General features: G+C 39.9%; 3 protein-coding genes across 12 annotated transcripts in view; 2 read left to right on the plus strand and 1 right to left on the minus strand.

The window, feature by feature from the left end:
- Positions 1-12931, plus strand: part of myrf (myelin regulatory factor) — a 23108-nt gene extending 10177 nt beyond the window's left edge. The window contains exons 3-26 of one of the 6 annotated variants that reach the window (XM_046037916.1): positions 11-289; positions 825-886; positions 1640-1862; positions 1972-2072; positions 3181-3295; positions 4100-4295; positions 4381-4457; positions 5020-5130; positions 5227-5332; positions 6107-6307; positions 6578-6686; positions 6895-7004; positions 7084-7244; positions 7371-7443; positions 7554-7636; positions 7744-7812; positions 8215-8282; positions 8403-8459; positions 8537-8767; positions 8933-9026; positions 9448-9510; positions 10271-10376; positions 10530-10604; positions 10736-12931. In XM_046037916.1, coding sequence (XP_045893872.1) covers positions 11-289; positions 825-886; positions 1640-1862; positions 1972-2072; positions 3181-3295; positions 4100-4295; positions 4381-4457; positions 5020-5130; positions 5227-5332; positions 6107-6307; positions 6578-6686; positions 6895-7004; positions 7084-7244; positions 7371-7443; positions 7554-7636; positions 7744-7812; positions 8215-8282; positions 8403-8459; positions 8537-8767; positions 8933-9026; positions 9448-9510; positions 10271-10376; positions 10530-10604; positions 10736-10816 — 2851 coding nt within the window. In that variant the 3' untranslated portion in view covers positions 10817-12931. The remainder of the gene's footprint in view (positions 1-10; positions 290-824; positions 887-1639; positions 1863-1971; positions 2073-3180; positions 3296-4099; positions 4296-4380; positions 4458-5019; positions 5131-5226; positions 5333-6106; positions 6308-6577; positions 6687-6894; positions 7005-7083; positions 7245-7370; positions 7444-7553; positions 7637-7743; positions 7813-8214; positions 8283-8402; positions 8460-8536; positions 8768-8932; positions 9027-9447; positions 9511-10270; positions 10377-10529; positions 10605-10735) is intronic. The other 5 variants (XM_046037918.1, XM_046037920.1, XM_046037917.1 and 2 more) reach the window with 5 other exon arrangements.
- Positions 12932-13222: 291 nt separating this feature from the next.
- Positions 13223-15842, plus strand: tmem258 (transmembrane protein 258). Its single transcript, XM_046038563.1, has 4 exons — positions 13223-13381; positions 13730-13839; positions 15448-15576; positions 15691-15842. The coding sequence occupies exons 1-3, from the start codon at positions 13379-13381 to the stop codon at positions 15572-15574; spliced, it is 240 nt and encodes a 79-aa protein (XP_045894519.1). The 5' UTR covers positions 13223-13378; the 3' UTR covers positions 15575-15576; positions 15691-15842.
- Positions 15843-16161: 319 nt separating this feature from the next.
- Positions 16162-19449, minus strand: tmem138 (transmembrane protein 138). Of its 5 annotated transcripts, none has more exons than XM_046038562.1 (6): positions 19256-19396; positions 18481-18678; positions 18145-18333; positions 17198-17369; positions 16916-16991; positions 16162-16826 (listed from the first exon to the last, which is right to left on the minus strand). In XM_046038562.1, the coding sequence occupies exons 3-6, from the start codon at positions 18270-18272 to the stop codon at positions 16714-16716; spliced, it is 489 nt and encodes a 162-aa protein (XP_045894518.1). In that variant the 5' UTR covers positions 18273-18333; positions 18481-18678; positions 19256-19396; the 3' UTR covers positions 16162-16713. The 5 variants fall into 5 exon arrangements, with proteins under 5 accessions (XP_045894518.1, XP_045894517.1, XP_045894515.1 ...); XM_046038561.1 differs by having other exon boundaries at positions 18451-18678; XM_046038559.1 differs by having other exon boundaries at positions 18145-18678; positions 19323-19449.
- Between the last annotated feature and the right edge of the window lie 183 nt (positions 19450-19632).

Here is a 19632-nt window from a genome sequence, read left to right on the forward strand (position 1 = left end):
TTTCCCCCAGCTGTTTCTCAGAGGTCCACAGCGCTCCAGGACCAAATTACTCATCTCCGCAGGCAGGAGTGTCCTCTGCTGGGGGGTTGGTGTGTGGTGTGAGCCCCCCTATTCCACTGCGCCAAGGAGCTCCTCTACCTGGACCCCCTAACTGTCAGAACGTCTACCCCCCAGGTCCATCCCTGGGCCTCCGACATAACTACCCCTGCCTGGGACAGCAGCAGCAACACCAGCAGCAGCAACAGCAGGCACACATCAAACCTGAGCACAGGGGCCACTACGCTCCAGGGTGAGCAAAATACCACGGAGGTAGATGGATAGAGGTACAAGAAGGAGAAAACATAGCGTATTAGAGTATTAGAGTTAATACTTAGCAACGTTCAAGATGCTCCTGCACCTCACATTTTAAACATGAAATCAGGCTTGTCAAATCAAGTTATAGCAGATGACGCAGTATGTTTTTTTTTTAAAACAGGCAACAAAACCAGACACACACCCTACTACAGGTCCATTATGCAGTCAATACATGATTAAGCTTCATTTGTACAAATAACACTAGATGGTCAGGAGGGGGAGGAAGGCTGATAACAGACAGAGAGAGAGAGTCAAATTACATCCTGCAAAAATATCCTGACACACACAATCTTGTGTAAAGAACGTCTACACTTACTCTGATCCCTGAAATATAATGGTAGTTTTGAAAATAAGAAGAATACACGAGGAAGGGCTTGTCAACTTCAACCATGGTATTTCTTTAAGGATTTCTATAATTTGAAAGTCAAATAATACATTTTTTGTGATGCTAATGCCTTCTGTTTTTTTAGGACACTACCTGAGTCCCCACCAGACTCCAGCTCAGAGCCGTACTCTCCTCAGCAGGTGAATGGTAAGCAACAAATATTTTTCCTTTTCCCTCAAAAATGTATACGAACAAATGTGAGAGAGACGGCACAAACAAGAGAGACCATTTAACAAACAGAAAGTGTGCTGTAATCTGTAGACTGCACCCAGACTCTGAGTCAAAGGAAGCCACTGATGTATTCAAGGTGCATGAGGGCCACAGCCACCTCTCTGCGTAACTCAGTATCTGTTACTCATCACCTTATTGTATTTGAATAGAGCACAAAGACAAAAAATAAATCTACTTTATGTGCAAACCAATCAATATTTTAAAAGCAGTACCGTATATGTCACTTATTAATCAACAGTTTGTACAGTTTGTCTAAAAAATTTATTTTATCAACTAAATTAAATGTGAACTCACTTATAAGCTTTCATTTCAAGTGTTTCCACAAAGAATGAAGCAGTGTATGTTTGGCCTGTTTCAACATAGAAGTTGAACAACGGTAATCAAAGTCATTATGCACTTCTTGCCGCTCACACACCTGTGTTAGTCTTGCCCATTAGTGAAAAGGTGTGGAATATGGTTATCTGATTGGCATCCCTCCACTTCTCGAGTTTGAAACAATGGAAAGTACATTTAGTCAAGGTTGGAGTAGAATAAACTGCAGTCTCAAATGCAGACAGATCAATCTTGAGGGGAAAAGGCGGCCTTCTGTGTGTGCTTTGTGTATTTGCAAGGAAAAACAGTGTGTATAATCATGTAGACATTACACTACATCTCTGTTATGTCTTTCAGATCCTCACATGATCAGGACCATGACACCAGAGAACATGTGTCACATGACTCCAACGCCACCCCTCCCACCTCATGGGCACTATCCCAGCATGCATCGGGACATGTACCTGAAGCCTGAGCCCATGATATCACAGTATCCTATTGGGCCAGCCACAAGCGGTAGTGGAGACATGCAGCAGACACAGATGCTCCATCAGCTACTGCAGCATCCGCAGGGGCAGGAGTGAGTCATGAAGATTTACAGGAAGGAGGGAGGGTTGTACTGTCCAGCATGAATGGAACAGAGGGAATGATGGGAAGGAGTAGTAATTTGTTTCCATTTCCTCACACAGCAGCATCCCTGTTCACCAGGCCAAGAAGAGGAAGCACTCTGACTCTCCCAACAGCACCCTCAATACCCAAATCCTCACAGGTATCATCAAACAAGAACCAGGTAGGCAGGCATCTTTCTTCTCTTTCTCGCCTCCTCTACCTCACGCTCACCTGGGCCCCGTTCTTCGTACATGGATAACAGAGTTATCCAGATTTGAATGTTGACGAATTGACACAAATCTGGATTGTTTGGTTCTTCGAAGCTGGTATTAAATTCATCTGGAAGTCCTTAAGTTCAAACCTGCAACGGCGCAGCCTTATCTGCTGGATATTAGCTGGCATGGCCAAGACCTTTTAGGATGAACTTCGTTAACTAATTTTCAAATACAAATGGCTCACTTTCTTAGGTTTACAATGAAAGAGTGTTGATAAAACACACTGTACATTAAAAAAGAACCAAACCAAATGTAGCTTGAGATACTGTAAGCAAAAATAAATAAACTCGACCAAAAGATTCTGACTGTTAAAAGACCAATGGAGCAAAAACAGGCATTTCATTTGACATTAAATCATGCAATTTTTGGAGATTTTAGTAAGGTTTCTTTTGAATAGCAGGGTCATGATTTTCACTTAAAAGTCTCTGGCAGATCTATCAGGAACCCCGACCAATCATGCACCCAACATCACTTGTAGTCTAAACCCATTCACTAGTAATATCTAATGTAACGTGATGAAAGTGTGGAAATAGTGGGAACATTGCAGAGCACAATGTAGGACAAGATGGTGCCGGTAACAATGCAGGAACCCAGAAAATGAGACTAATGTCCATCATTCTGTTGCCCCAGTGCATGCTGGGACTGTTCCCTTACACATGTACCTCATTAAACTGCAATCACATGATCAGTATCGGTTTCAACTCTTTACTCATTTTGCCTTTATTTCAAAATTAAGAGCGCAATATTATTCAAGATAACTTCCATCCAGGTTCAACAAATCAGTCCACAAACTGCTGTCAAAGAACCAAATTAGCTGGATGAGAATAAACAGGATTATTGTAGCCTGATAACAGCATGTTAGCCTGAATTAGCAAAGCCACATTTGAAGAACAGGGCCCTGCTTTTACCTACCCTTTAACTCTCAAACAGATACAGACTGTTACAGAACAGTTGCGGACATTCTTAACAGTCTTCTGTTTTGCTTTAATTGCTATTTTAATGTCTTTGTCACAGGCTTAATGCAGGATGCAGACAACACCTACTTGGACCCAAACTATCAGTGCATTAAGTGGCAACCTCACCAGCAGAACAAGTGGACACCACTATATGACGCAAACTGCAAAGAGCTGTGGGTGGAATTTATTTTGGCATATCTGAACATCTTGAGGTCTTTATTTGGAGGGGAGCTGGAAGCACTCTGTAGAGAGTCGAAAAGGAAAGCAGTTATAATTGGTTAAATAAATAATTCAACAAAGTATACAGTGGGAGTGGCAAAGGAATAGCAGGGTTGCAGCGGGCTACAAATTCCTCAGAGGTGAGCTGTGCGGGGGAGTGCAAAGTTTCGGTTTAGAAATATAACGTGAGGAGGGGGTAAAAGGAAGAATTCGTGTACACCTACTTGTGCTTTTGCAATGCCAAAATAGAAAGAAGTATAGATAGGGAGGAAGGTTAAATGAACTCACAAGACCTTTGGGATATATTATCAAAACCACCTGGTTGCCCATCACAACTTTTAGCACACTACACCTACGTAAAGGAACAGGGTTTTTTAAATTTGTTTTAAATTAGATTTATTAAGTCTGTCGTAAGAATAGTAATGGCACCAAACCTGACTAGGGACCTCCATGGGCCTATGCAGCAGTCTCTAACAATGAGGAGATGTTTATTTACACAAAAGTGTCTTTGATTTCAGGTTAGCATCACAAGCGAATAATAGAGGTGTCAGGTTTAGCCGAATTACATTCATTATTATGCTCCATCCGCATGTGTATCTCCCTGAGGGTCTGGACCTTAAAACATGTGGAAGACCCCTGTAAAAGAGTCAAGAGTCTCCCCCTGGTGATAAAAAGGGCAAATCTCTGCATTGTGCTATACAATTACGAGCTTCCTATTCACATTATTCATACCTCACAATCTCTTTCCCTGCCTTTAGTCCGATGCCAACCTACCGTGTTGATGCTGACAAGGGCTTCAACTTCTCCTTGGCTGATGATGCTTTTGTTTGCCAGAAGAAGAACCATTTCCAGGTCACAGTATACATAGGCATGCTAGGAGACCCCAAGTACATCAAGACAAGTGATGGCCTGCAGCCCATCGATTGTTTCTATCTCAAACTCAACGGAGTAAAGGTGAGTGAAGGCAAAACGACATCAACTTGACAGATAATCATTACAGTGTATTTATTGTATATTTTACTTCTCTCCACATTGCTAGGTGGAGGCCATGAATCAGTCTATCAGTGTGGAGCAGTCACAGTCGGACCGCAGCAAGAGACCCTTTAAGCCAGTGCTGTGAGTCTGAACACAAGGATAGGTTCACGATTTCTGTCTTAAAACAATAGTAAGGTGCCCATATGTACATTTAAATAAGTTTTTCTGGCTGTAATGATTCCTACTGTTCATACTGGGCATTAAAAGATTTTGTGTAATTATATATTTAGAAGTTTATCTGAAGACAAAATAAAGGGAGTTACAGTCCTTTTACAATAAAGTTCTCTCTTTTTGTTTTCATGGACATCATTTCTGTGCTGTTTGTACTATAAAGACAAAGGAAAATATCCACTTGATTTGATCAGATAAACTTTTGAATACATTTTTGCTCAGATTGAGGACCGTTTATTTTCTTCCTCGTCACATACATTGAAAGCACATTAGGAAGGGATCTATTAATGGCCAGTATCAACAGAAGGAATGATTACAGCAAATTAAAAAAACTGGCTAAATGTTTATTTAAGCACCTGACATGAAAAAGACATTGTTCGAACATTGTGATTGTATCCTTTAATTGAATCATACAACTGTAGAAGGAGGATTTATTTTTTACATAATGTAGTTATGATTTTATTTCTCCCAGGGTCACCCTGCCCTCAGAGCAGGTCACAAAGGTCACAGTGGGGCGGCTTCACTTCAGTGAGACCACTGCAAATAACATGAGGAAGAAGGGCAAACCAAACCCTGACCAGAGGTTAAAGACATGCCCTCACATGTAAACACATAATTCACAATGATCCATAAACCGCTCCAGTAGTCACATCTACTCCTAATGTTTTTGTCCTCACAGGTATTTCATGCTAGTGGTGGCGCTGCATGCTCAGTCCCACAGTCAGAGCTACACTGTGGCTGCTCAAGTGTCTGAGAGGATCATCGTCAGGGTAACGTCTGGCCATGTCTGTCTGCCTCCTACAACAATCATATCCCTTGTGAATGTGACACCTTTCAATTGGTCAACTGTACATACCTGAATCAAAATCACTGTGTAGATCTCAACATCTTCTCCATTGTCTGTCTTTCCATTCCCTTTGTCTGTGTGGCTGTGATCCCCAGCATACTTTATACACTCCAAAACACACAGTTTAAGAGAGTTCAAATAATGAAACAAAGTGTATTGTCACTGTCCTGTGGAACCCAAGTATCTTCTAAAAATCAAGCTTAAATAGCATGTGAGCTGAGAAACAACCTTGTTTTCAGCTTTGTGACAATGCATTCTTTAAGATAATTCAACTCAGGTCTAATGTAAAGTCAATCATTTACGTCTTAGTCTTGTGTATAAGGAATAGTTCCACATTATGGGAAATATGCCCTTTTGCTTTCTTACCTTATATCTGTATGGTAAAATGTGGCTGCAACCAGTTTAGCTTAACATAAAGACTGGAAAAAGGGGGAACAGCTAGTTTGTCTCAATCCAAAAAAATTAAATCAATAAACTCTGCCTACCAGCACCTCTAAAACTCACAACAATAAATTAAGTGTAAAAGCAACAAATGATGATTGTTTTAACTCTTGGCAAGAACAAAAATAAGCATATTTTCCAAAATGTAGAACAATTCCTTTACACATTTTGCAGTTATTTTAATCTTTTTTAGCATATCTATCTATCTATATGTTTAGAAATATCTGAACGATTGTTTGTCTATGTGCCATCTCCCATCTCTCTGTTACAGGCATCCAACCCAGGTCAGTTTGAAAGTGACAATGAGGTGCTGTGGCAGCGTGGCCAACTGTCGGACTCAGTATACCACCACGGGAGAGTCGGCATCAACACCGATCGGCCGGACGAGGCCCTTGTTGTCCATGGTAACCTGAAGGTCATGGGCTCCGTGGTACACCCGTCTGACATCAGGGCCAAAGAAAATGTCCAGGAGGTCAGGATGACACTCAGTGTGTATCTATATGGGCATGTGCCTGTATATCTGTATGTGTGTTTCCAAACTCTGTGTGTTACATTGCGTGCCGCGTGCTTGTCATCATAAATCATGTCATCTGAAAGCCCACGCTCATCAGTTGACTCTGCAGTTTAACTCTGAGTTTTGTCTCTTTTCATTATATTTGATCCAAGCATTTTCATCTGCAACATGAACATTGTGTTTTCACACCATCTGCATGGACGTCATGGTCATTCTGTCTGTGTGTAGGTCGACACCACAGACAATTTGAAACGGATTTCTCAGATGAGGCTGGTCCATTATCAATACAAGCCTGAGTTTGCTGCCACCGTGGGCATAGAGAACACTGCAGAGACTGGTAACCACTTCATAAATAACAACTTCAAATGTTTTCCTCCATCATCTCATTTCTTTGTACACTGTATCATGTAATCATCTTAATGTCTTAATATCTGATCTGTCTTTTGCTCCATGTGTATTGTTATGGAGGTGTGTCTTGTATCTGTGCACACCATCATGGTTTTGCAGCTCTTTCTCACTTCAGCACTTGTTATATTTTCCTGCAGGAGTAATCGCTCAAGAGGTTCAGCAAATCTTGCCTGAAGCAGTGAAAGAGGGCGGCGATGTGGTTTGCGCCAATGGAGAAACAATTCCCAACCTGTTAGTCGTCAACAAGGTAACGAACACACATAAACATGCAGCCCACACAGGCATGGCTTCCAAACACACTGACAGCTCTCCCTCTAATTTCAAAGGACCGTATCTTCATGGAGAACGTGGGAGCAGTGAAGGAGCTGTGTAAGCTGACGGACAACCTGGAGACTCGTATAGACGAACTGGAGCGATGGAGCCGAAAACTGGCAAAGCTGCGTCGTCTTGACAGCATGAAGAGCACTGTGAGTGGAAGCACTGTCAGGTGAGAGCAATGAGTAGAAATCGCCTAAAATTTAGGCTTCAGAGCAGGTGTTACACATTGACAGAGAGAATTATGTATGACAAGAAAATAATGAATATATTACTTTTCTTTTTCTTGTCCGTGTAGCCAATCAGGGAGTTATTTTAGCAGAACAGGAAGCGGCCCACTCAAGAAGAAGACTGTCAAACCCGGGAGCAAGGTCTGTGTTGACAATGATGTATTTGTAAATGTAAAACTGTCTTTAAACTGTGATCTAAGTGAACAGCAAGATTAACAATTTTAATGTAATAATCTATAATCTTCTTGCAGAATTTGCTCCCAGATCAAGGCTGCATCAGCCAGAGGTTTATGCAGGGAACCATCCTGGCACTGGTTATTGTCATGGCCTTCAGGTTAGACTGAGCAAAATGTGTTTGGGGAAGGAGTGGTAAACAAAAAATCTGTGTACAATAGTGACATGATGATAATGTATTGGATCTTTTTTTATTGCCCCCGACAGCGTAATTTCCATGTCTGTCCTATACGTGTTGACTCTTCACCATAGAGGAGGCATCACGGAGAAAGCTGAGTATGTGCTTTTGAGGGAGACAGACACTCATTGTGAAATAAATAAATTTTTCCAATTCTCTATTAATGTCTTTCTATATACTCTGTCCCTGCTTTCTGTAGCTATGTTCCTTCCTGTGTTTTATACATCTCTTGGATGCCCATCTTCACTGCCACTGTAACTTTCTGTCCACCTATCTGCCCATGGTACGCTTTCAACACCTGCCTTTCTTGCTACTTCATTTTCTGATCTACTCTTTAAGTCTTATCTTTGATTGCTTAGTTGGGTGTTTCTTTTGTCCTGTCTGAAAGGAGATCATGAGTCACGTATCTAAACACCCGAAAATTCATTGGGTTTTAAATGCATCATTATTGTTACTAAAGCATACTCTTGACCCTCTGTACTGCCATCTCATCGGTGCAGGTCCAGAGCTGCACTGGGATCCTCACGCAAGGGACTATATAGTCCAGCGTCCACCACCCCTGCACTATGTGAGTGGAGAGTTTGGTGATTATGAAAAGCTCACTCAGGACATAGTGAATATGAGTATAAATTACTTAGATCTGATCATTCTCTCTCATTCCCTCACAAATCCTGCTGTTCATCTATAGCCATAAACAACCAATCAGCTACGGCTTTGACACTGAGCAACAACCAATCCGTACCAGGTAAGTAAGCAAATATGAGAAGTTTTCCTGTAGTATACATTTGTATTCAATGTAGGTTAATTATCTTCTTTCTCTAGATTTAGGCAGTCTGGTTCCCACACCAGGCACTTTTAATAAAAAGGCCAAATCCAGACTAATGGACAAGGACGGCCGTAATAAAAACCGTCTGAGTCACACCTCGGCCCCTTTGTACTTTGCCAAGTCCAAAAGGCCAGCACCTACAGATCCAGAAGGAGTGGGAACTACCAACCGTCTGCCAGGGGGTCAGCAGCCAGTATCACGCAGACAACGCAGCCTACACACAAAGGGTAAATCTACAAACACAGCCCAGACATGCCACTTTCTTCACACACATAATATGCAAACACAGTAAAGCCATGTGTTTGGCGACAGCAAACAAAGCTTATCCACACACTGTACAATGGAATGCTATGGATATAGTGCTAATGATGCAGCTTTTCTTACTTTTGCAGGAGGAAGATCAGCTCCCTCTCTGTCTAGTCTACATATCGTGGAGACAAACCAAGAGATCACAGCACAAAGTTGTGCAACAACTAAGAGCTGCAGGTATACACTTAAAAGCAAGTGTCCTTGTAAACGATGAGTCCACTACAAGCAGCCAGAGCAGCTTCAATGCTGCTTGGCAAAAAATCCCAGTCTCTGAAACTATGTTTTCCAAAAGATATTCCCTAATTTGCTGTTTTGATGAAGGTGGTGAAGAGTGTTGTATGACTAGTTGGTCCAAAGTCTCCTAAAAGTGTTAAGTCAGTTGAGAGCTGGTGACTGTGAAGGCCATGGCATTTGAATCACATTCAAGAAGACACGTCATGCCCTATATGGAAGCATCTGAATTTGTTTCTCCACTAGTTTATTCAGTTTTTTCCTTTAATTTGTCACTCATCTGTATGTTTGCGTCTTAGAAAATACCAGTTTGAATTCAACTCTTAATGCTTGATGCTGATACTATTTTTCTCTATGTTGACTCTAGCTACACAGTATCACTCCATGGAAAGAGAAATTCTTCCATCTCACAAATCACTTTGCACATGACGTGAGTATACAAATATTACACTGTAACAGCAAATTAGTTACTTCCCTAGTAGGTTTCCTGTTAAGAAACATGTAATTTGGTTCCACTTCCAATTCATTAATTCCAATTCATTGTTACAGTAGCTTAGTCTACCGGTCACTCACTGAGAGTGTCCTCACTTAAAAAATTGTTTCCTGGTGTTTTGATGATGGTTTGGGAATATCTCAGTTAGACACAGAAACAAGCAAACCCAGGTGGTCAACCAGGCCAGCAAGATCATCAAACAATTGCAAATCCAGAACCTATGCAACTGGTCCATAACCAAAAGGGGAACCCAGGTCCCCACCCACCCCATCCACTCATCATTCCAGCTGTTGCCCTCTGGCAAGAGACTGAAGGCCCCCTACCCTGGAAAAATGGGTACAAGAAGTCATTTGTGCCCTCTGCTGTGGCCATTCTAAACACAAACACATTCACCTTGGGTTTAAGTGAAGCAGTTGTTCAAGGGAATTCCACTAAAAATCAAGAACTGCTATTAAATGCAGCTATTAAAAACAACAATTATCTCTATTTCCCTATAATAAGTTCTAAATTATATTATTTCCATTTAATGTTTGTTTAATAATGAAATTATTAGGAATTCGTTAGGCTATAATAGAGCCATAAATAAAGCATTACCCATTAAACTAAAAAACTAATTCTAATGTATCTACTACACATAAGACTTAGTAGGAGACTTATTAGGTCACAGAGACATAAAGCATATTTAATTAATTTGCAGGTCCACGAACAGCGTGTGGATACGACAGTGTGGAGCCACCAAGGGACGTTTATGCCCCAACCACACAGAGACAGAGCTCTATGGTGGACAGAGTACATCAACAAAGGTACATAATGGTGTACTTCATCATGATCCATCATATAATCAAAACACATTTTCTTTCTATTGTCATTTTGTACCACTGCAATTATGTCAAACTTCCCCAAGGGCGACTTACTGCAAAATACTGCTCACTCACTCATCATGTCCCTTCTCTAAGGGGACTCATCACCTGTGGTCAGTGCCCGTGCTGTCTTTCCAAGACGTCACCTATCACTTCCGTGTCTCCCTGTCTGTGAGTAAACTTGGCCTCCAAATTATGAGGCACCTTTAAACGCTGCATGGTTCCTGTGTGGTTTGATCCATTTATTGTGTAAGTCAATGACTGATAAGTGATTTTTATCTCCACATGCTTTTCATTGACAGAGTGAAGTGAGTTGTGCCACTGAAGGAGAGACCTCATCACACTCTGAATACCATTTTCTCATTCAAAGCAGCTGTGTGTGAGAAGGAAGACGATGTGTCCCAGGGCCTTTTCAGTATACCACATTTTTCCTTTGTGGTTCCATTTGTACGCTGTTGTGAAGGGATAAGGATTCTTCTCATTGTTGTACATTATTTTTAAAGATATTCATACAGAACAAACTATATACCACTGTCCCTACTGTAATCCCCCCTCCATATGCATTAAGACATCTCTTTTTGCTGTGATCACTGGAGTTTGAAACACTGTTCAAGTTTTTTTTTGTCTGTCACTGAAAATGTTTTAGATCACTGTAATTGACAACTGTGTTGTGTCACTGTTAACTGCTTTTGTGTAAGTAACGTCCATCCGTTTATAGCTCACTTATTTACTGATCACTATGTCTTCCAAACTTAATGTAAGCCATAAGTACTTTTAGCAGAGTTAAGGTTTCTTAATGAAGTCCAGGCTAAGATAGTGTAGATGACACTACTCACATTTTGTTCTTTCTTTTAACACGATGAATCTTTATGTACACTGAAACCAGTGTCAACTGAAAACAAGAACACTTTTCAGTAGATTATATATACACTGGAGAGAAGATCATTGGCTTCTGCTGAAGGCCTCAGTGAATAGTTGCAACTTGCACTGAAAATATACCTCAGTAGTGCACACTGGCAAATCCTAGGTCTCTACAGTGGAGCATTGTGTTTGAGGCTGCTGCAGTTGACTAGACTGTCTGCTGTCTCCGCAAGCAGTATCTGATTAAACACTGTACAGAGAGGGAAATACTGCACAGTATTTATATCTCTATTGTGGCAATGAAAGAAACATCAAATTGTTACATTAAATATTTGTGCACATGCATACTATTACAGAGAAATCCTTATTATCATTGCTCAAAGGAAGGCCTACATTTGAAGACCACTGAGTCATCCTCACTTCAGAAGATTCATTGGATGGCATGCGATAAGACTGGATAAGTAAACAAATGACTGGAAATGAACATGTAGAAACACTGACACAGTGTGATAGAGGAAGTCCAACACTGACAGTATTTTAAGAAACACTGGAATAGCTTACACTGTATTTTGCTAACTGGACAGATGCTGGTAAGGCAGTAAATGGCATATCATTTCAGGTGCATGCCCAATCATTTCTTAAAATTTATACATCTCAGCTCAGAGGCAACACAAATGCTGCTGCAGCTTTGGAAATTCGATTTTAATGGCTTGATCATGAAGCTGAGAAGAAGTTGCATTTAGTTTGCGCACACTCTTGAGATACAAATGGACATTAAACACTGGACTCTTTCATGTATTTTTCTGGATGTTTAAATATTTTTCTGTGCCTATACAACTGAGAATATGCAGTGATAACACTTTAAATACAACTGAATTATATAGTGTTTTCTTTTCTATTATTCTTTCTTCTTTTAAATGCATTCTCCACTTACTTTCACCACCATGCTTTTGTTGCTTGTGTTGAAATGTGTTTTTAAATCCATACTCCATATGTTTCTGTATTCAGAAAGAAAAACCCCAATAGTGTATCTCAAATGTAAAATCAATATTAAATAGGAAAAAGAGCCATCATATGAAGTTATCATAATAAGACACTGTACAATACTTTTAGTATAATTATTATGACTCCAGTGGTATAGTGTATCCTACTATTTTAGCTTATTTATAATGCACCAGCTAGCATAATAAAACCACTGTAGCACTTTTGCACTGTATATATGTACTGCCTCTGCCCTATCCAGTGCACCAGACTGTTTTCATATACTACTATGTAGAACTGCATTACATGTAACTGTATAGCTGCATTTTGTTACTACCAATGCTCCTTTTTATCTGCTGTGTTTTATTATATTTTTTTTTATAGTTGATGTTTTTTGGTTGTACTGTGTTATCAATAATATATTAACTTTTAGCTAACAGAGCCCAGAAATGATTGATAAGCATGTAAACACAAGCAAATACATTTCTAATTTTTTTGTTAGAAGAAGATGCCATAACGGTAAAACTCGATGAGTACTTTAATATCACTACTTCATCTTTTTAGCCCATTTATTATGACATTTTCAAAAAAGCGTTTTGTCCAAAATATGCTGTAATACTATGAATGCGTAGAAATAAATTTGTGATTGGATTTTCTGTTGTGTTTGATTGTCCAACTGCTTTATCATATGATATAAATGATCTGATCCCAATATGATCAGAAAACAAAATTGTCATTCTGTCCATTAGATGGCAGCCGAAGATTTATTAACAGCCGTTAGGGTTAGTGCGATATGGATAAATTAACGCCCTGAATCTGGCTTCTCGGGTAGCGGATTGCTCACCACCGCCAAACAAGCTTTAAAAAGCAAATGATTACGAAAAGACACTGGGAGGGTTTAGATGTATTAATGTAGCGTGCGGTTTGTGCGTTAGAAAATCACCAAACCAGGAGAAAAACGATGACAGCCTAAAAGACTAAACTGAGGGTTGAAATGGCCAACGTAAGAACGTCAACTGTACGTCACGAAAACACCAGGAAGCGATAGTCAGTACGTGGCCTTTTCATCTTGGACCATACAACAGCAGCTCGCTTCATACAAAATGGTAGAATTACGCTTCTTTATCTTGTTTATATAATTTAAACTCTATTATCCGATGTTATGTGGTGTGTCTGTACACGTCACTCGCAATTTCATCAGCAAAGCAATGCGCTTTCTATGTGAAATTCTGCTTTGTGTGGCGAAAACGTTGGATATGCAGATAGCACAGGAACATTAGCTTCTCCTGTCATATTCACTGATTTAGCTGCTCTGTTATGACAAAATCAGATGGTTCTGTAACACTAATAAAATGCTGTACGCTAGACTCGGTACATTATAGTTGGAAGTAAAGCTGGAGTCGTGGAGGTGATGTGGTTTGTCTAACCTGCTTGTCTCTGTGTTGTGACTGCAGGAACTCGAGGCAATGACCAGATACACCAGCCCGGTGAACCCGGCTGTGTTCCCCCACCTCACTGTAGTGCTGCTGGCCATCGGCATGTTCTTCACTGCCTGGTTCTTCGTGTATCCTTTTACTTCTTGTTCTACATACACAGCACTCTGTATATGTGGTTAATATGAAGGGGTCATACCAGAGACCATGAGGCTATAGCCAATGGTAAAATGTAACTACGTACATTTAATTAAGTACTAACTTTTACATGTCAGGTGCATTTTTGAGGTACTTGTTTTTATGCTACTTTATACTTCTACTCCACTACATCTTGGAAGCCTATGTTGTACTTTTTATTTATTTGACAGCATTAATTGCTTTGCAGATTCTGTTTATTAATACAAAATATAACTCAACTAATAAATTATTATGTATAATTTTGGATCAAGCTACCTGGCATTATATAAAGTAGCTGCAAATAGCCCAACCTTTACCAGCTGTAACATTAGTGATGCTTACACATTAAAGTATCACTAATTATAATCCAGTATATATTACTGGATTATAATTAGTGATGCTTTAATGCATCATGCATGCTTTTAAACTTTTGTTGCCAGCGGTTTAGACATTAATGACTGTGTGATGTGTTATTTTGAGGGGACAGCTGTGGTCTGATGAGACCAAGATAAACTTATTTGGTTCAGATGGAGTCAAGCGTGTGTGGCGGCAACCAGGTGAGGAGTAGAAAGACAAGTGTGTCTTGCCTACAGTCAAGCATGGTGGTGGGAGTGTCATGGTCTGGGGCTGCATGAGTGCTGCCAATACTGGGGAGCTACAGTTCATTGAAAGTGATGGACTGGCAAAGCATATCTCCAGACCTAAACCCTATCGAGCATCTGTGGGGCATCCTCAAACGGAAGGTGGAGGAGCGCAAGGTCTCTAACATCCACCAGCTCCGTGATGTCGTCATGGAGGAGCGGAAGAGGACTCCAGTGGCAACCTGTGAAGCTCTGGTGAACTCCATGCCCAAATTTACACTTTTATAAATTTGACATTTATAAATTTGAATGCAGGACTTTAGCTCGTATTTTACACTGTAGAATTGCTACTTTTACTTAAGTAAATGGTCTGAGTACTTCTTTCACCACTGGCTACTGCAGAACAGCAACCTGCAGTAAGACCGTACAAGATTAAGTTAAGGATCATAACCATGCCTTTACATGTTGTAGTCCATCCACTTCAAGGAGGTTAGCTTTGCATTAATGCTGGACAAACATGCACCAAGAAGAAACACAAGCAGTCATATTCTCACACATATTTTAAACAAATTCCCAGGTTAGCTGTACTTAGTTGAAAGAGATTATTATTTATCATAATTTTACATCATAATGCAGTACATGCTGATAGACATAATTAAGCCATTGAATGGCACAATCATTAATTAAAATAAAAAACATACAAAATCCATAAATGGAACAAAGACAAAGTCAAAATTTAAGTGTAATATTTTCCGATGTTGCAAAAGTTTTGTAAGTAAAACTTGTGTTAAACGGGCACATTTTTCAATTATACTCATTTGATAATCAAAATGCAATTTTCACTATTTTTCCAACTTTGATTTTATGTAATGTCATTTCAAGAAAACAGGATGACTGTACGCATCATACATTTTGATAAACCAGCACTGTGGATAATTGCATGTTGTACTTTTTATGAGCTAGTCCTTAACTTTGGGTCAGCTATGAGGTGACATCGACAAAATACACCAGGGACGTCTACAAAGAGCTGCTGATCTCCCTCGTAGCTTCCCTTTTCATGGGCTTCGGTGTGCTGTTCTTACTACTCTGGGTTGGCATCTACGTATGAATGTACGTTTAAAATCAAATATCTAACTTGTCTAATAGTTTTTATTTTTAATCACTGAAACTGTTTTGTATTGGTTAACTTTGTTTCCTCTCACTCTTTTTTTTTTTTCTCTGCAGTTTTGGGTGACTGATTTAGAAGAATGACACATTCCAGTGTAACCAAGGACATCACACACAACACAAACTGGATTTAATTGGACTTCACTGACAATATTTTGGGATCATATGGACTCTGGTTTTCTTTTCACAAGTAAAGTGGATTTGTACAACCTTTGGTGTATTTCTTTGTTGACCCTGGTATTATCAATGATTGCAATAATCCATGGATCTCATAATTCCATAGATTTTATATAACAAAGAATGTTAACATTTTTATTAAGATGAGATCTTAAATTCACTGCAACTTAACCAGTTGGGTGCTTGAGATTAGGTTATTTTGACACACTGAAGACTATTTATAGTGCGTTTCACTACTGGCGCCTAAAACCTCAATCCCTGATTAATCTTTGTGTTAAAAATAGAGCACTGTGTTTCACCTTGTCTCCAGGATAATACTGACTACCCTAGTGATGAAGGATTACACCTGGATTAGAGAAGGATTATTTATTAAAAACAGCAGGAACACGATTCAAAGATCCCCAAAGACAACTGGGTTCACATGAAAATTGGCTTATTAAAATTACATTAACAGCACATACTTCCATCTTCGCAGGGAATAACAACATTTCCAACAAAACTATCACAATATATTGTTCTACATGGTACATTATATACAGATCATGGGAGGCGATACCTGCATCTGTAACAGTTGTTCCCTAAACTTTCCTTTCTACCTTTCATTTAGCCTGCGACTCAAAATGATTTACAAAGGCCACATAGATTAACAGATCCAATCCTGATGAATACAATACTACACATACCATGGCTGGCTTACATGTTGCTGTGAACCATTTGGCCGGCTGCCTGCTTGGCTACAAAGAGCCAGTAAACAGAAACTGTGGTTGAGACTTCCCTTCATTCTCTTGACCCGTTAGTGAGTTCCATCAGTGTTCAACATCAGCTAATTGCTTTGTTCCGTTTAATAGTGTAATGCTTTCCAAGGGTCATTTGTAAGCTGATGATAATGCAGCTGTCCCTTCTTCACTGACGAGCTCTGGCGAAGGCGTCACGCAGCCACAGAGAGTCCTCATACAGCCTCGGGTCTCCCATAAACTCTGCTGTGCGTTTGTATAAGTAGTAATATAACACTGCCGCTGTTAACAGAAAGAAGTATAGTTACTCAGTGACCAAAGGAAATAGTTTGTGGGATGGAAAACGTAACTCTAAATTAATCTGCAATTACCTGTTCTCTGGAAAACAAAAAGAGCTTGAAGACCATCCGTCCAAACAAAACGGTTTGACTTGAGCCATCTAAGGTTCTAGAAAAAAAGGAAATACTTATCAGGTATAGTTTGTATGAGTGAACATTGTGCTCACTTACTCTGATATAAGACATTTTATACATGGATGACATTGATTCCATCACTATGTCACTAAAGATACACATTCTAAAATGTGTCAGTTTTGATTTAGTGTTTGCACAGAGTTGACATGCAGGTGTCCGTGATGGTGTGACGAAGCGTACCAACACCCAGCAGTGGAAGCAGATGCTGAGGATCAGGTAAAGAGCAGAGAATATCAGAAGTGCCCTGAATCTCTCCAGCAGCAGGGACAACAGGCCGACCTGGAACACGTAGGTGTTGAACATCATCAGCAGAATGATGATCACGTTGAACAAGATGGCAATGTCCTGGATGCTGTAGACACAGATTACACTGGTTTATTGCTGATAAACCGCAGTAGAGTGTAAGCAAAATACATGTGACGAGAGAAGGATACTGTGCAAAATGGGTACCTATCAGTTTTTTCAAAAAATCTATATAGACCCTGTATGGGTCGATGGGCGACTCACAAAAATTATGTTTCGTTCACTGGCTTCGTTCACTGACCAGGCTGTGTTGTAATGGTTAAAACTCTACTGTTGAAGCCAAACTGCTTAATCAAGAAGATGACTTGTTCTCTCCAATGAAGGCACAGTGCTGTTTTTTAACAGTTGCTAGACAGACTGGCTATTTAATAAAGACTAACCACTGAATAAAATTTAGTAACCTCTAAACTAAGTGCAAATACTTCCTGTGAATGAAGTAAAATTACTTATAAGCATCTGATTAATGTAAATCTGTAGCAACTGCTGGGATCAGTTCATTAATCATCAATTACTTACTTCTATTTTCAGCCTTAAACATATGTACCGGTGGATATAGTCCATCTCTCCCAAATGAGAGCCACAAATATTATCATTTCTTTATTGATTAATCTATTGGATCAAGTGGTTGGTCAATTAATTTATAAAATATGAATAATGATAAAAATACTACAATTTATAATTATATGACAAACAATAATGATATGAAGAGGACAAAGCAAGTCTGCACATGTTTGAAGATGCAAACAGAACAGTGTTAGTTTAGTCAGGTAGTTTTACTTGATAACCAACAATCATTTCAGCATGTAGTTCAGTGAGTGACTTACATGAATAGCACTAGTTGGATGACAGGCGCACCTCTCAGGAGTTCACTGAAGGAGTTGACAAAGAGGTCATAGGCCAACAGTGTCAGCTGGATCAGCAACACCAATGAGTAGTTACCAGTGTGGAGCATCTTCAGGGGCTGATCATGCAAACCACCGAGCTTCAGTCTACAGTCCCTCCAGCCTCCTTGCCTGTAAGTTAGCTGTTTTTCTTTAGACTTCCAAAATTATTTGTCTGTTTGGTGTAGATTCAATTCACCTCCTACATACTAAAGTATAAAAGTAAACAGCAGAGGTCACACAACTTGCCAATCTACATAGTCATTAACTGGTGATTTCCTTTTAAATGTTCTACTGCTTTAGGAGAACTTCACTCTGGGTTTTCCCTTTGTTCGGGATTTGTTGTCCTCAGGGGTGAAAGTATCTTGGTGATGATTGCAGCAGGAAGTCCGACATTTCAGTTTAGATGTTTGAGATCTTTTCGTATTCCGCATGTTGACATCTCTGATGTGGAAAGTCTCCCGTCAGCTGCATGTCCTGCGAAGACGAACAGAAAAACTGTGAAACAACAGAGACGCCGATTTTTTTTCCACATCCCAGTAACTCATATATTGTCCCTCTACCCATCTCCGGTGCAGTAGACGACGGTGGCTGTAACTTGTCGTCTGTGGGGCAGACAGCTAAATTAGCAGTAAAACCAAACATGTAAATTAAGCTTCACATGATTAGGCTGTTACACAGGCGATCGTGGAAGGGTCAAGTCTGGGATTACAGATTAATTTAACCTACCAGTTACGCGGAAACCACCATCTCTTCTTTTGTTGCTCTGGTGATAGCCTACACTCTCTTACTTTCTTTTACGCATCTAATCCATCTATGACGGTAGCCTAGTGTTATTTAGTCCTGTCTGAAGATAATCTGGGAGACGGGTAATAGAGTTACGACAGACTGTTTCACAATCTTTTTTTCCACATCAAATCACTATGATGGCACTGGCACAGCTCAGATTTTAATTTAGAGAAACACCCTCCAGACACGTTTGCTATGTGAACCATCATAACGTTGTTTGATTCTGTTGTATAAGTAGGCTTCACAAAAACCAACAGCTACGTACCAGAAACAAACGTGTGAAGAATGAAAATAAGTCACCCGGTGCCAAGAAGAACCACTACATAACTCACATTCCTCCTTTTATCGCCAAACAATACTGCCCAGTTGCAGCGTCCACTGCTGCTTTTCAGCGGTAACGTATGTATTTCCGTAAAGTCCATGGTAACGCTACATTTTTACCGTAATTACGGGTTTAGAGGTTATCGGAAATCACAAGAAAATAATGTTTGTCATAACCATAGACTGTATATAACATTAAAAAAAACAAAAAACTACGGAAAACCATGACAATGTACAGACTTAGAGAATATAACCTGGCCATCGAGACAGGCCGCCGTAGACAAACCTGGCTCCGAGAGATGATATTGGTCGATATGCTCA

The sequence above is a fragment of the Micropterus dolomieu genome, linkage group LG22 (assembly GCF_021292245.1).
Source record: "Micropterus dolomieu isolate WLL.071019.BEF.003 ecotype Adirondacks linkage group LG22, ASM2129224v1, whole genome shotgun sequence".
Lineage (NCBI taxonomy): Eukaryota > Metazoa > Chordata > Actinopteri > Centrarchiformes > Centrarchidae > Micropterus > Micropterus dolomieu.

Coding starts and splice junctions, on each gene's coding strand:
- tmem258 (XM_046038563.1), top strand. Junction 13,840..15,447: donor TTCACTGCCTGGTTCTTCGT/GTATCCTTTTAC, acceptor ACTTTGGGTCAG/CTATGAGGTGACATCGACAA.
- tmem138 (XM_046038559.1), bottom strand. CDS start 18,272: ATGCTCCACACTGGTAACTACTCATTGGTGTTGCTGATCCAGCTGACA. Junction 17,370..18,144: donor ATCCAACTAGTGCTATTCAT/GTAAGTCACTCA, acceptor CTGTGTCTACAG/CATCCAGGACATTGCCATCT. Junction 16,992..17,197: donor GCTTCCACTGCTGGGTGTTG/GTACGCTTCGTC, acceptor CTTTTTTTCTAG/AACCTTAGATGGCTCAAGTC.